This window comes from Phaenicophaeus curvirostris, chromosome Z, assembly GCF_032191515.1.
Source record: "Phaenicophaeus curvirostris isolate KB17595 chromosome Z, BPBGC_Pcur_1.0, whole genome shotgun sequence".
Lineage (NCBI taxonomy): Eukaryota > Metazoa > Chordata > Aves > Cuculiformes > Cuculidae > Phaenicophaeus > Phaenicophaeus curvirostris.
The window spans coordinates 27,070,959-27,086,752 of NC_091431.1; the positions used below are offsets into that span (position 1 = coordinate 27,070,959).

A 15,794-nucleotide genomic window follows, 5' to 3' on the forward strand; every position below is an offset into this window, starting at 1 on the left:
CATTGTGGCAGTGAAGCCCCATCCAAGTGCTGTTTAATAGGCAAGGTAGAGAACAACATCCCTCAGGACACAACCAGTTTCTAATTAACAGGAACATTCAGGCTAGGAAACTGGTAATTATCCTCATATTCCTATAATTTAACTGTAGAACTGAACCACACATAGCTGTTTCATGATTCCAGAAGCCAGACCTATGATAAGACTTGTAGTGTGGGTAAACTCTGTTCCAAATCATGCAGCTCCTGTAGGTCAATTGACCAAGCTGTGCATTGATATGTATGCTAGCACTTCTGCAAGGCTGTGTAATTATATTATCATTCTTGAGCTCAGTTTTTTTGTCTGGTGGGGTCCACCTTTAGATCTACATGAAACATATTAATGTGCTTTGATCCCACCTTGATTGTTTCAGTTGGATTATATTCATCTACATTAGCAAGTGACTCAGCACATTACCTGCAGCTGAGTAGATCAAAGTGGCTGCTGTTAAGGCGCCTACATTACATTATGTGTGGTTCAGGGATTAACATCAGACACGGTATAATTCGGTTACTTGGACCAAATATCCCCTCTATGTAGGGGTCTCAAAACTGTCTGAAGAGCTATTTCTTGTCTAAGATCCTTAGAAATTTGGGTCATTTGGTGTGCACTGGCAGCATGGCTTCTGGTCTAGATTAGTTTCCTCTGAAGGAAATCTAGTTCACATGTTTAAATTTGCCCTTTAGTCCAAAACACTGTGTAGTAACTGCAGACAATCAACACACTTGCTTAAAAAAGGCTCTCCTGCTCTGAATTTAAGTGCTAATTCAAGTGTAGCAGCTGACAGGTGTTGAGTTGCTGCTTACTTAAACGTGTCCTATCTGTAACTGATCGTGTGAGTGCTTCTGGATGGTGGCCGAGTGAAGTAAGATTGTATCTCAATGTGGTTTATGTTCACCCTTCTGACTGCCTTGATTTGAGTAAGCTGGACTTCAGAAACTGGCCACAGCTGAGAGAGGGTTTAAGAAAGCAGTCCTTGCTGTCTCTCAAGTATTAGTCACTGTTTACAAGATCAGATGCAGCACGTAAGAGTAGCCATGTGAATGAATGTACTATGTGCTCATATCTGCCATGCACATAAATTTGGGCATGCTAAGTGAGTATTCTGAAGATGACATCAGTATGCTAGCTTAAGTGCATTACCTCATGATATCATCCACACCTATTGCATCATATGTCATATGATTAAAATCTCATGACCAAAACCGTGCCTTGTCATGTGTAATTTCAGTTCTTTGCTGGTTTAGGTGAGTGCTGAGCTAGATTATATGCAGATGTAAGAAATGGTAATGTCTTTTTAGTGCAGGCTGAGGATGGCAGTGATTGCGTAGACTGATACTCAATTCCTATTCTTTTTCTTTTATGCAAATTAATAAACTTAAAGGAAAAGTACTGTATTCAATTGAATGTACCTACTCTCCCAAGGTCTTATGCTCACTGGTTATCCTGTTTTATCTATGGAAGCTGTGTATATGAATGAAACAGTTTTCAGGTAACAATTCAACTAGGACTGACTTTTTTTAATGTAAACCAAGTTTGACATTTTCAGGCTTTCCTTTTACCAGTTCAAGAACTAAAGCAAATGGACAAAACGTTGACACTCTACTGTCTGCCTTCAACTTTGCAATTTGCAAGCAGCATATCTGTCTACATTTGGCTACTAGACTTTATTATTTCTAGTTCTTGATTCCTTTCTCAGACTGGTTGTGTGTGCAGTAGCAGTAAAAATGAACACCCACATTTCAGATCATAAAGTATCTGGTGTTTGACATCATGGAGGTGCAAGGATACTGCTGTCCGAAAAGATATGTTAGAATAGGTAAGCAAGACTAGTTCATATGTACTTGAACAACTCACAAAGACCTGTTTTTGACTAAGAGTTGGATGATTATAGTACTTCACACTTGTGGTATACACACTCTGTGCTGCAGTGGAAGTATCAGAAACCCATTCATAACTGAAATGGGTTCCGTGCATTTGTGAATATAAACAATGCCTGTGACACTGCTCTGGTTTGTAGTCAATATGATGCTGCCTGCATGTAGTGGAAGTGATTTGACACATCCTATGACCTCTTTAGAGGTCCTGATGGAAAAGCTGCTGCTTAAGGACCTAACCTAAGGTAGTTTTTAGCTGTTCTCAGGGGAGTGCTGAAAATTGTTGCTTATGGATTTCATTTACCTGTGTGATCTTTTCCCTGTGCACTTGATACACATCAGATATACTGTCATAAAAGCGTTCTTAATAATTAAAACCATTAAATTTAATAGAACAATAAATCTTTATTAGGCCAGCTTTTCTTGGATCTTCTCTTGCCATACAGGCATAGAGTAGGGAGGTGTAAGCTGCACTGATGTAGGTGTCCTTAGAACACCATAAAGCAGTTGTTAAGCTAGCAAATCTAGTAGATTGATTTTGAGAAGTGGGGAACCTGGCATTTCTCCATTTCAATGTCCTTTAACTACTGCTACAGAACAATGAACTACTATGTTTTTTATTTAAGTGGCAGAAGGTTTGGGTCTTGTTTGAACTTCTTCATCAGAGCTGAAGTTTAACTTGGATGCCTGTAGAAGAACTTTTTGGAGAATAGTGGGAAATAAACAAACACAAAAGGAAGAGACCAATGTGCAATGGCAAAAGCAGCTACACTTTATTATTGTTCAACGTTGCTTTCCTAATAAAAACTATCCAAACCAACACGCAACATTGGAAGAAACAATTTCTTTTTTAGCTGAGTTTTATGGAAAGAGACTGATTATACATTCCTTTCAGTTTTCAATAATCAAGAACATTTCAAAAGCTTTTAGTTGTTTTAATCTTTCCTGGAATGACAACATTTCCATGATAACATGCTTTTTTTCTATGGGAGAATGTCACAATGTAAAAGTGGGAACATTCTGTAAAATCATGCGTTTTAATGAAGAGTTGTTTTGAAAGGATTAAAATAGCATTTCTGTGAGATCAAAATGGCTTAATTTTTATTTTATTTTGAAATTTATCAAATATGTTCCTATCTATTTCTACAATGTAAACAAAGATGTAAGGTAAAATTCCATCTGTCTAAGTGTTGTTAGACAAAAGTAATTGTTTAGACTTATTACTCTTCTCTTGCATATCAAAGAAATTAATTGAAGAGATGAGGTAAATGTTTGTATATAAAATATTTATTTTTTTAGATAGAGACACATGGGTTATCAAATATACTGTTACTGTGCTATGTTTAGTTATTCCTCCCTGTATCTTACCTGACCTGGAAGAATATGAAATGCAGCAATTGCTTGTATTATTGCACAACAGATATGGCAAGTGGTACCTTGCAGAGCATTCCTGTGCTGTTATGATGAAATGATTAGTTGCCCTTCTATTTCAAACTCCCTCTCATACTCACTTCCTCTGACATTTCCCAGACTGGTTCACAATAACCTCAGTCGTATTCCTACCTGCCCCATGAAAATAAAAATAATTTCCTCTGTTCACTTAATGATTTAGGATTTTAAATTCTGTTATATGTAGATCAGAAAAAATAAATCTTTTTTCCCCTGATTCCATTAAAGAATATATTTCTCCTTCCGTTCAGTTGATCAGACTAATCCTTAACTCCCTTCACTGTGGCTCATCAAACCAGGCTCATCAAACAGCTTATTTCCACATTAAGCTAGACAGTGAGCTCTGTAAATGGAAACGTGCAATTTTGTATGCAGCCATTTGAATGTATTATTCCTATTAAACAAGCAATCCTCTTTCCTAGAAATATGTTGTTGCCGCTTGGAAATGCAGAGTTACCTAGGAAAATCCTGCTGCATCACAGAAACGGTACATCATGGAGAATTAAAGTGTCTGCTTCTCATCTATCCCTTTGCATTTTTTCTGAGATTATATACTGGGGCCTTATTCTTGCACTGAATTTCAGTAGGACTTTATTAGTAAGTAGTCTGACCAGATTCTGACCTTTCGCCTGTTCAGCAGTGTAACTGCTGGTTTATAAGTACATGCAGAAGGTAAGAGTCAGGCCCAATGCTTTCTGTGTTTTCACAATAACTTTAAGCAACAGTTTTAACTGGTGAGGGAAGAGCCTCAATGGACAGCAGTGCCATCTGTTCTTTCTGCATTTTCTTGTGCGCCTGGACCTGCCTTGCTTGGCCTTCCAGCCGCAGAGTCCATTCGTGGCGGAGTCTGCAAAGAGAGGACAAGCGCTTAGCAAGTACTGAGCCAAATCCTTCAAATATATCCAGGGCTTTTCAGCAGGGCCAAAGCTTTCCCTCTCTTTCATCACCATAGCACTTGTCCCGTATTTATTTACCATCTACACATCTCTCTAGCTTGCTAGACTAGGAATGCAGGGGAGAAAGAGATAGTACTGATGTTATCAGTGGGTGACATTGCTGGATTCCTAATGAGTCAAACAACTGCTGAAATACTGTTAGTGTGAAGAGCTCTGTTTTTTCCTCTGGGGTATTCTCAAAGCCACACTGAAGCACTATCTATCCAGTTAAGGTCATTCCATGAGCAAATTAGAAAATACATGACCACACTCTTGAAGTTTATGGTAAAAGACCCAGGAGAAGATAAAACAGAACTTTAAATACGATCACTTTGATTTACCCTGGCAGAAAAAAAAAAAAGAAAAAAAAGAAACCATTTTGCACCCAAGATCTCTGTTGACCTTGTATGTGTTTAATGGAATGAATTGATATCACATGCAAGAGGAATCACATAGCTTCAAGACACAAGTATAGTACAAACACAAGAGAAAATCACTAGGGACCACTGCAGATATTGTTGGCTGGGTCATTTTCCAAAAGTAATGGTGTTATGGGACACCTGACCCAGCAATGCTATAGAAGTAGATATCATATGGTAATGCCAAATGCATCTTGGAATATATGGGGGTTTATATTACATTTGGTATGTTAAACAGAACAACAACTGATGATTTCAAATTAGAATAAGTTATCAGTAGCTGTTTCACATGGATGTCTGGGTTAATTTGACTTCTGAGTCTGATTTCAGATTGTTTGAAACTGTTCTCATTTGATATACCATGTCTTGGCTTCACTATTCCCTTATGTGTGTGGCTAAGACTCAAAAAATCACCGCAGTTGGTTAAAATTCATCATTGAAGACGCTGATGTTCCTTGTCAACTGATGTCCTAGGTGTCACAGAGGGAGCACCTACTTCTCCAAGGTGCCACTTCCATGAGGTAGTAGACATGTAGATATTGTAATGACAGTATCTATTACCTCCCAAAAGTACCTTTTTCTTTTCAAATTAGAGAACATTTTGTGAACAATTTGGGCTTTGATCAAGTGACCTTGAAGAGGTTTGGTTGTGTCTATTTCAGTTATTACCAGTCAGTTAACTTACATATTGAATATGTAAAATGTAAAATATGTAAAATTTTCTTTTTCTGTTCCGAGATCTTAAAAAGCTTTTAACAGTTTTACCTTTATGAAGTTAAAAACATTTGCTACAGCTCAGTTGCAACTGGGTGGCAATGTCTTATTGTAGTAGTTTTTTTGTGAAGCTAGAACGACGAAGGTTTTCAGTGTAGCTCAATACTTTCCTGGTTTTTATTACGCATATTTTCTCTCTCAGCAGCTTGATGATTTGGATATGGGAATATTACTGACTAGCCAGAGTAGGATACTGGGTGCAGGACTGTCTGCATCTGACTCTGCTGAGACACAAGGCTTGCCCAGATCCTGATTTCCTTATTTTTATAATGATGATAGTAGCTTCTTGCTTGGGAAGCTACTTCCTGGGAGGAAGCTGGATTTTTTTAAAGAAAAAGTACCTGGATTTTTTTTAAAAGAAACAGCCCTTTACCAGCACATGAGAGTTTGTTGACATCAAATTAATTAATGTGAATGTTTGAGTTTTGAAGAAAGTTTATGGCAGAAAACCTTTGTCATCTTCTGGAGGAAAGCCAATCAGTCAAATGAAAGAGGTACAGGTATTTCTTTTCCTCTTTCCTTGTCCATTATTAGTCAGCAGATTCACTTTGTATGTGGGATACTCTGGTTTGAAGTCCTGAGGTACAACAGGCTGAGGAAGTATTTGAACCAGACTGCCACACTTGTGTAGAGTATCTATATCACAATCACATCTTTTTCTAGGTAGTGCCTGTTATTTTATAACGTTTTAGAAAAAAAAGAATAAATAAATTTGAATATTTTCTCCCTCTCTTTCCTTTTTTATCTGCTGTGTAGCAGGAATGCTTATGAAATATGTTTCATGGGACAGGAAAATCTTGCACCTTTTCTATCTTTAGGCTTATTTGATGCAAAGGGCTATTAAACATGATAAAGATGCTATAGATTTGTTTATGCTACATATTGAATGGATCCTTTGCCTACCCCTTTAATATAATGCTGATTTATTTGTGTAGCTGTATTAGCTCCAGGTAGATATTCTGATATTTTCTGACTGTCATAAGTCATAGTGCCAAGGTGCTTTATTTTCATGTGGCTATGCTCCAAGGCCTTTGAAGAATGCTCATGATGTTCAGGAGTGAGAGGTGTCTGAGTTTCCATGCAGAAGAGCCATGGAAATTCGAGACAAGCAGCTGTGAGAGGAAAAGTGCCAAAGATCCAGAATACAATCTGCGCTATGAATAAAGCAGCACAATAACAGGTTACCTTATTTTAAAGCATATGATGACATGCCACGCTGCCTTGTGCAAAAGAAAAAACACTACTTACTTGTTCAGGGCGCTTTTGCTTAACCTAGACTCTTCTCCTTCTCGTTGCTTTGTTTGCTCTTGGATAACTTTCTCCCAGAAGTTCTTCAGCCCTTCTGCATCATGACTACCCATCTTGTGGTGTCTAAAGTTAGCATGCTTGCTCATTTTCTGAAAAGCAATTTGGAGGTCAGAGCAGTCAGGAGCCTAACCTGAGGCAGATACTGTGTTGCTTATCCCCTTGCAATTTCTTTCTCATGAAGTGCTATTAAATCAAGTATGTTGCCTGAGAAGAGTGTGCAACTGATGCTTACTCTGCCTTGAAGCAAAGTATGAGGCATTGAAACAGGCCTTGGGTGACAGTTCAATGCTATATCTGTATTTTTATTACTTAGCAGTGACTATGTATGGCGCAGTTCACTGGAATCTTTTGAAGGCCTCAGTATGTGCAAGATTTTAAGTGGTTTTGGAAGAACTTGGGACAAATACTTTCAAATATACTGCCATTGTCACTGAAGTTCAGATGAGATGTTGTGAAAGGTTCTCCCTTTTTCTACCTCCTGTAGTTTTAAAAAAGATCATTGCTGGTTGTTGTCCAAGGGAAATATGTTGCTGTTAAATGATTCCTTTTACTATTCCAAATGATATCAAGCACAAAATATGCAGTGGAATTATGAATCTAAAGTTGAAGCACACAGAGTGTAAAGCCACAGGGAACTTGCTATGGCCTGATTCTTGTTTATCAAAATTTAGTGTTAAGTACTGTTAGAGGTATAGATCATTAAAATGGTTAGGTAAGTTCCAATAAATGAGAAAAAGAACATAAATAAGGTGAATTTCTCATTGCTAAATGCAAAGTATTCAAGCATGGAAGATTTTAAAATTCTCAGCATGTCTGAGGTCCTTGCTGATATTATCAAATATGCATTGATTATCAGATCTTAATGGTCTTTGAAAAGTTAAGGTCTGTTGTTTATTCCCAAGGGAAATAATCAGTAATATTGCATCATATACTGTATTTGTTGCTGGCAAAATATTGTTTTGCTATGACATTAAACACAGTACTTCTACTGCAACTGTAAAGCAGAATTTCATAGAACCATAGAATGGTTCGGGTTAGAAGAGGCCTTAAAGATCATCTAGTCCAAACACCCTGCCATGGGCAAGGATATCTTCCACTAGCTTATGTTGCTCAAAGCCTCATCCAACCTGGCCTTGAATACTGCCAGTAATGGGGTACCCATGACTTCCCTGGACAACCTGTTCCAGAGCCTCACCACCCTCACAGTAAAAAAATTCTTCCTAATATCTAATCTAAATCTACCCCCTTTCAGCTTTAAACTGCTACCCCTCATCCTATCACTGCACTCTGTAATGAAGAATCCTTCCCCATCTTTCCTGTAGGCAACCTGCAAGTACTGGAAATCTGCTGTGAGTTCTTCCCAGAACCTTCTCTTTTCTAGGCTAAGCAGACTGACTCTCAGCCTGTCCTCATATGGGAGATGCTCCAGCCCTTTGATTATCTTTGTGGCCCTCCTCTGGACTTGCTTTAGCAGATCCATGTCCTTGCTGTGCTGAGGACTCCAGAACTCAGAACTCCAGGTGAGGTTTCATGAAAGCAGAACAGAGAGGGGCAGAATCACCTCCCTTGAGCTGCTGGTCACACATCTTTTGATGCAGCTCAGGATACAGTTGGCTTTCTGGGCTACAAGCACACATTAGTGGCTCGCACTGAGCTTTTAATTCACTAGCACCCCCAAGTCCTTCTTTACAGGTCTGCTCCCAATCCGTTCTCTGCCCACTCTCTGTTTGGGCCTGGGATTTCCCCGACTCAGGTACAGGACCTTGCACTTGGCCTTGTTGAACTTCATGAGGTTCGCACAGGCCCATCTCTCAAGCCTTTTGGGGTCCCTCTGGATGACATCCCTTCTCTCCAGCATGCCAACCAAGCCACAGGCTTGGTGTTTTGGGAAAACCTGCTGAGGGTGCCCTCAATCCCACTGTCAAAGACGTTAAACAACACTGGTCCTAATACTGACCCCTGAGAAACACCGCTTGTCACCAAACTCCTTTTGGACACCGAGCCATTGACCACAACACTTTGAATGTGACTAGCCAGCTAAGTCCTTATCCACCAAGTAGTGTATCAGTCAAATCCATGTTTCTCCAGTACAGAGACAAGAACGTGGTGTGGGGCAGTGTGGAATGCTTTGCACAAATCCAGGTAGATGATGTCAGTTACTCTTCCTTTATCCACGAATGCTGTAGCCCCAGGGGAGGTTTAAATTCAATATTAGGAAAAATTATTTCACTGAAAGGATTGGAAGAGGCTGCCAAGGGAAGTGCTTGACTCTCTGTCCCTGGAAACATTTAAAAGATGTGTAGTGCTCAGGGATATGGTTTAATGGTGAAGTTGGCAGTATTAGGTTTACAGTTGAGTTCAATGATCTTAAATTTTTTTTCCAATCTAAACAATTCTGTGATTCTGTGATTCTATGATTCTATAATAAAAAAATAAATTTGCCAAACTCGGTGCTTAGTCTGGCTGCACTGAAAAACTTGCTTCATCAAAAGAAAAATCTCTGCCACTTCCAGATTCAGTTTTTGCCCACAGAGAAATCCAGTTGCTTAAAGGCCACCAGAGTCCAACTTGAGTGTGTGAGCTGGTCAGTCTGTGTAATATTATCTCCTATGTGACAGAGTAGCAGACATGCTTGAGTGATTAGGATACCTATTCTTTACACAGCAAGGTCACCACGATCCTCAATATCACCAAAATAATCACACTTTTACTCTGAGGCAAACAGCAGTTTTCTAGTATTTCCCTTTCTGGGGACTGGAGATGCTGTAGAAGTAGCACAGCAGGATACATCAGGAGTTATCATGCTGGTCTTGGTACAGCAGTTCTACTATCCATTTGCTAAACTTACTTTGTTTATCAACGATGTGGTCTAAATAGGAATATGGGTAATCTTTCAATAATCTCTGAGGGTCTAAAATAACAGTATTGTTTAAGGCTTCATCTTGCAAAAAGGTATGTATGTCCCGAAAACACTGTATTGTAATTCTGTAGACTTTGAGCAGTGTAAGAATAAATACCGTGGTAATAGCGTGTTACAGTGAGTGATAGAATATGATTATATCATCATTCCTAGACCAGCAGGTCACCTGGGTTTTTGCATCATTTAAAGAGTCTTCTAACAGCTGCCAACCTGACACTCTTCAGATTAATTATCTCTTTGCCTCAGAAGTGCAAGATGCTGACAAACTGTCTGAATAGGTTTGCCTTCCAAATCCTATTATACTTTGCCTTATATAAAAGTCTGTCTTAACAAATTGACCTTTCATTAGAGGTTAAATTTTTTTGATTATTAAACTTCTAGTAGATGTTCATCAAGTGGTACAAAGAGGGCCTCCAATCTTTATTTGAAGTATAAATGTACTAGAGTTTTGGGGAGGGCATGAGGGTTTTGGCTGCCTTATATCTTCACTGCCACTCAGAGGAACAAACTATGGTCAAGACAAGTACTCCAAAGTTGGAGTTACTTCTGTAAATGTTAGTCTGTTATGTCTATGGGACTTCTTGCAAGCCAAGAACATTTGACTGAATATTTCATGTGGTATAGTCATGGTCCTTGATATGACAGACTTTTGAAGATGGTGCTGTCTGGCATTATTAGCCAGCATCTCTCATGTTGTAATGTGTGAAAGCATCCTTTCTTTGAGCCTAGCGTTACAACATATACTGTGCAATACCTTAATTATTTCCAATTGAAAGATTCTACTTAGGAGCTAGGCTTAGATTTCCAAGTAATTCTCTAGGTTTGGGGTTTTTTTTAATGTCAAATAAATATTATTGCTCTAGAATAATACTTTGTGGAGTATTTTTTGTTGAGTGATTTTTTTTGCTTTCTTTTTAGATGTCCCAACAATATAAATATAGTTACACTGACAATTGGACTTAATTCTTGAAAATTTTCTTAATTCTTTCGCTCAGACACCTCAGGGTTCAGAAACTACCAAGACAACAATTTCTCTGTAAGTAAAAAACATTCTTTCTTAGAGTCACTCTATCCGTTTTGCCTGCATGGAAAGTGAGCAATGAAAAGTAGTTCTTCACTATCTGAATTTTCACTTCAGACATCCACCCAACAACATTTTCATAGGTTGAAAATTATTGATTCAAAATACTTGAGTCAGTGTTAAATGTTGTTTATGGACTGAGAATTTATGTTACAAGACTTTCTGCTTTATGTTTCCTATGGAGGACTGATGAAATGTGTGTAACACTGGCTCAAGGCAGTACTTTATTAAACCTTCAACCAGGATGACTGAGGATACTATTTTTGGATGGGTTGTGCAGCCCTTTGTGTTCATTTGAAGCATAGTTGGCTGCTTTTTTGGGGAGCCAAGCTGATAAAATAACATTTATATAAAGTAAAACTAGAACTTGACTAAAGTGTGTTAAGTCTTTGGTAGCTCTGAAACTCAACTGTCAGAAATATGTGTATATGTGTATGAAAGAATTTTTTTCAGCATGAGTAATTTATGGGAATTAATTTACATAGTAACAAATTATTAGTTTATTGGCAATGTCCACAAGAAGAAGTAAAAGTAAATAAAATTAATGGCATTATAATATAAAATTCTCGTACATTTATAATCAAACCATAAATCACATGGCCATTCAGCAATCTGTGAGATAGCCAGTCACTCATGAGACACAGATAGCATCTACATGCAATACATTGGTTTAAACTCTGAGCTGCTGTCCTAGAACATGTTTAAAAGAGGTTCAAAGCATGAATCATGTGTAGCTTCTCTTTGACAGATCTCTACAGTGCACGGGAGAAGAAATTTTTCTTCTAGCTGGAAGCTGGTATATGTACAGCTTTTATTCATTGCTACAAAATAAATGTACAAACAGCCAGTGGTACAACTTTCTGTCTTTTAATCTGATCTGTAGGCTGATAGTGCAATGGAAAGTTGTTAAATTAGTATGTTTCTAAGTGTTCTAATCTTAGCTGTTTCCTGATCTGCACATTTTGAATTATTGTGTTCTTGGAAAATGCCCGCTGAAGTACCAAAAGGAGTTTGAACAAATACCTAATGCAAGGAATTTCTCTTTTACATGCTTCATAATTGTACTTTGACTTTGGACTCTTGCCAGAGATAGTTTTGGAGTCAGAAATGGCTCTTGATGTTTTAAACAAAATAATAATTTAAATAATCTTAATCTAAAATAAACAAAGAAAAGAAAATTTGGTCTGAAACTTCAGAAGACATTTTTTGCCCCTTTTCAGTCTTTCTGTTTAATATAGGTCTTGAGCTAGCCATTGTCTTAAAATTCAATATTTTATATAGACAGACACTACTTGTGCATACGCTGAGATTCTCTGAAAATATTTTGCTTTTTAGTGAGAAGTATTTTAATTCATTCAGAAAAGCTATTAACTGGACATATTTTGAGAAAATACATCAAAATAATTTCTAGCTTCTAATCTAAAGATGCATAATTAAAGGAATCAATTGTTTTGCCTAAAAAAAAAAGGGAAACAGCACGCTGGGTTGTTCTTATTCGAAAATGGTTTAACCAGCAAGATAAAATAATGTTTGGGCATTTCTAAATTTTATTGCTCAAATTGTTGCTGAAAGAAGAACATATTTAACAAAAATGATCGGGATTTCTATATTTAAAAATGTTTCCTTTCTAAAAGGTGAAGATAGGTCTGATTTTAACACTTTCAATGAATTTGAGGGTTCAGCCAAATTTAATGTTGAACATATTTCTGTAAGAATTTCTACAATAACTTCAGAAAGATGATCTGTGACTTCAACTAGACTCAGTCCCTTGGGTCATATCATGACACGAGCTAATTATTCTATCAAGCCACCAATTAGTCTCCTATCCCTTTTGTCCTTCACTAGGGTTTATATGCCTACACATGAAACAAATTCCAGCATTATAAAATTATTACAGTACATTATATGAGTTCATAGTCTGTTTGTGGTGCTTTTTTAAGAAGAAAAAATCCTTTGCATTCTAAAAATTTTTAAATTACACTTATAAAATGTGTCATTATGATTAATATCCCCTTATAACTTCATTTTATGATGGTTTTCCTTTTGGTTGAAGCACGTGTAATGCAGAAGGTTTACTAATACCAAAACCAGGTATAGGAACAAATAATAGGTTAATAATTGAAGTTAAGATTAGAGTGAAACAAAACAGAGGCAGGACATCTCTGACATTTTATAAATCAGATGGGATCAGATCTTCTAATAAAGTATACCATATTATACAGAATTCAAGGTTATGGAGGGAAGAAGAAAACATTATTCAAATCTGCACGATTTAACAAAAAGTAAAATGAAAGTATATACATGTATGTCTATTATTAATTAATACTCAAGATAGGAAGAGAAAATCTAATTTTGCCCAAAATACAAGAATATAAATGCTTACTTTTATTGTATAGTATCTTCCTCCTCTGTCAAAGTATGGATTTCTTTAGTGATTACTGAACAGTGTCAGTTTTACCTCTGGGTTCCCCTTTTCAAGGAGACTCCAACTGCCAGGAATAACTGATGAAATCTTTTCATCCATCACTCATTTTTATTTGGGAGTGATGACATCTGCTATTATGAATTATTTTAACGGTGGCAGGGAGGGACAGGATGACCCAAACCCACAGTTTTCATTTTGTGAAGTCTACAACACACCAAGTGGAATGACCAGACAGTTCCAGGGTATAAACTCTGAATGCCACATGTGATCTGTGCTATAATATTTGGCAGGTGCTGCTGATGTCATAACTTGGCTCTAGAGAATCAGTTATTCTCTGACAACTGCAAATCACTGGAACAAAACTTCCATATGATTTGTAAGAATTCAGTACCATCCTGTTCCATCTAAGAAAATGGATGGATCTGAAAAGTACATGTTGAACAACACAGCTTGTCTCAGGATTGTGCTATTGAGTGACTGACAGATAAACAGATCTTTTTTCCACCTCTTCTGAAGTGTAGGCCTGTGAGAACACCTGGTAGGCTACATTACAGGATTCCAGCTAAGCTGTTAATATGCTGAGTAGCACAGGAATCTGAACTCAGCCAGCTGCAAGCTGGAATCATAGCGTATATAATTTGTTATAGAGTTTAGCACTTCCACTTATTGGACAGATTCTTTCTCCCTTCACTGGTACTACTGGGTGAACAGAAAAAATATAGGGATGTAAGGTGCTGCTGAATCTAACAAAGAGAGAAAAGACTGAGAGGGACCTCCTGCTCTCAGCTATTATTGGCAACCTGACTGCATAACCCCTCCGATAATTTGGCAAGTTCCAACTTGAAATGAGTTCTATTTCTTACTCCAGCTATTGCTAGCGAAAGGTTGTATGTTGTATATAGTACATTTTCTTCTATGTTTTCTTCTAATTTACAAACTGAATTTTTTCAACAGACAAGTTACTCTTCCCTTGACTCTATGGTATGTACAGCAGAAATACCTCCCCTCTCCTTCCTTGTCTTGAAGATAAATAGGCTGAGGACTTTAGACTCTTCTCATACTCATTCTCTTGATAGATCTCATTGTCTTTCTCTGTAGTTGTATTGAACAGAGGCAATGATAACTGTATCTCTATTCCAGCTGAGTACTAGTACCTTATAAGCTTCCGTATTTTGTTCATATATAACCATATGAACCTAGAGTCACATTCATCCTTTCCAGAGATGTATCATGCTCATAAACACTCTCTAATTGATTAATGCACCCACCTATATCTCCTCTTATTTTTTCCAACTGATAAGCTCCAGCTTATAACAGAAATTTTAATTAGATCCTAGGCTCATGACCTGCCTTTTGTGACGCTTTCTCTATTTCAGTCCTTCCGGTCATCTGTTTCTTTTGCATGTGAAATTCAGTCCCCTGTGCTAATGACAATATTTGTGTCCTCTAGAAAATTGCTTTAACTGACTGCTCATTTTGTGCCAAACATCACCATCAAAAGCAGTAGTAAGACTCCTCCTAAGACGGCTCTGGAGGAATTTGTTTTCTAACCTTCTTGCAGATAGGGAGCTTTTGCTAGAATATGTTATATGATTTTAGCAGCACCTTATCCACTGAAATATCTTGTATGAGTTTTTTTTTTTATTTCAGTTTGTCTAATATTTTTCCTGTAGCACCATGTTTAATATTTTACTGAGGTTCACGGTTTATCCGGTCCACATACATCTGCCCTGGGTTGAAGAGAAGCACTGAAGTAATGTGCCACGGTTGACCCTTGGCAAACCCACTTTATATTTATTTCATTTGCCTTCAGGTCTTTGATTATTAAATCCTCCAAAGTTTATCTGAAAGCCTTAAATGGTGTTAAATCAAACCAATATCTCTGTTTGAAGTGTGACAGAAGATGGCTCCACCTATAACACAGTGGGTTGTATTCCAGTTGTCTGTCAGTGCCTGAAGTCTGGATGAGATTCATATGTAGGGGTAATATCTTTTCTTAGATCAGCTAGGATAAGCTGGGAAAAATGCACAAGGTCTGAAATAGAAGCAGTGGACTTCAAGGCTAAATATCAGCCAGAAACAATTGTTCTGAGTTTAAACAAATAAACCTCTGTGAGACCATCAGAGAGAAAAGTTGGCTCCCTTGTAAGAAAGAGAAGAAGGTAGTAAAGAAGAGGTAATGAAGTTCACCTTATCTCTTACCATAAGGAGAAACAGGTTATTTATTTTTACTAGACGTGATTAACAGCTGGGAGGAGGGAAGAGAGAGGAACATTGTAATTTGTCCTTAAGTATATCTATTGAGTCCGTAGTTAGTTTATATGAAGAGTAGAATTATTTTTTCCACTCATCATTCAATAAGACACTCAACACCACTACTGCTGGTGGAAGGTAGCCATGAAATGTGACACAAGATCAGTAATTCACTGCCTCAGGACAGGCTGCTCTGTCTGATAGCTGATCTTGGACCAAGTCCAGGCAAATGCCCAAGTCCCTGATGATGGTGTCCAGCTCTTACAATTTCTCTTCTTGGAGCTGCTGTGCTTTATATAAATAATGCAATAGTATGG

The 15,794-nt window shown here is 37.6% G+C and overlaps 1 protein-coding gene across 1 annotated transcript; it reads right to left on the minus strand.

Moving 5' to 3' along the window:
- Positions 1–2,664: 2,664 nt before the first annotated feature.
- Positions 2,665–15,439, minus strand: LOC138733349 (protein FAM240B-like). Its single transcript, XM_069880461.1, has 3 exons — positions 15,427–15,439; positions 6,739–6,887; positions 2,665–4,209 (listed from the first exon to the last, which is right to left on the minus strand). Exons 1-3 carry the CDS (start codon positions 15,427–15,429, stop codon positions 4,077–4,079), a joined length of 285 nt encoding a protein of 94 aa, XP_069736562.1. The 5' UTR covers positions 15,430–15,439; the 3' UTR covers positions 2,665–4,076.
- Positions 15,440–15,794: the final 355 nt, after the last annotated feature.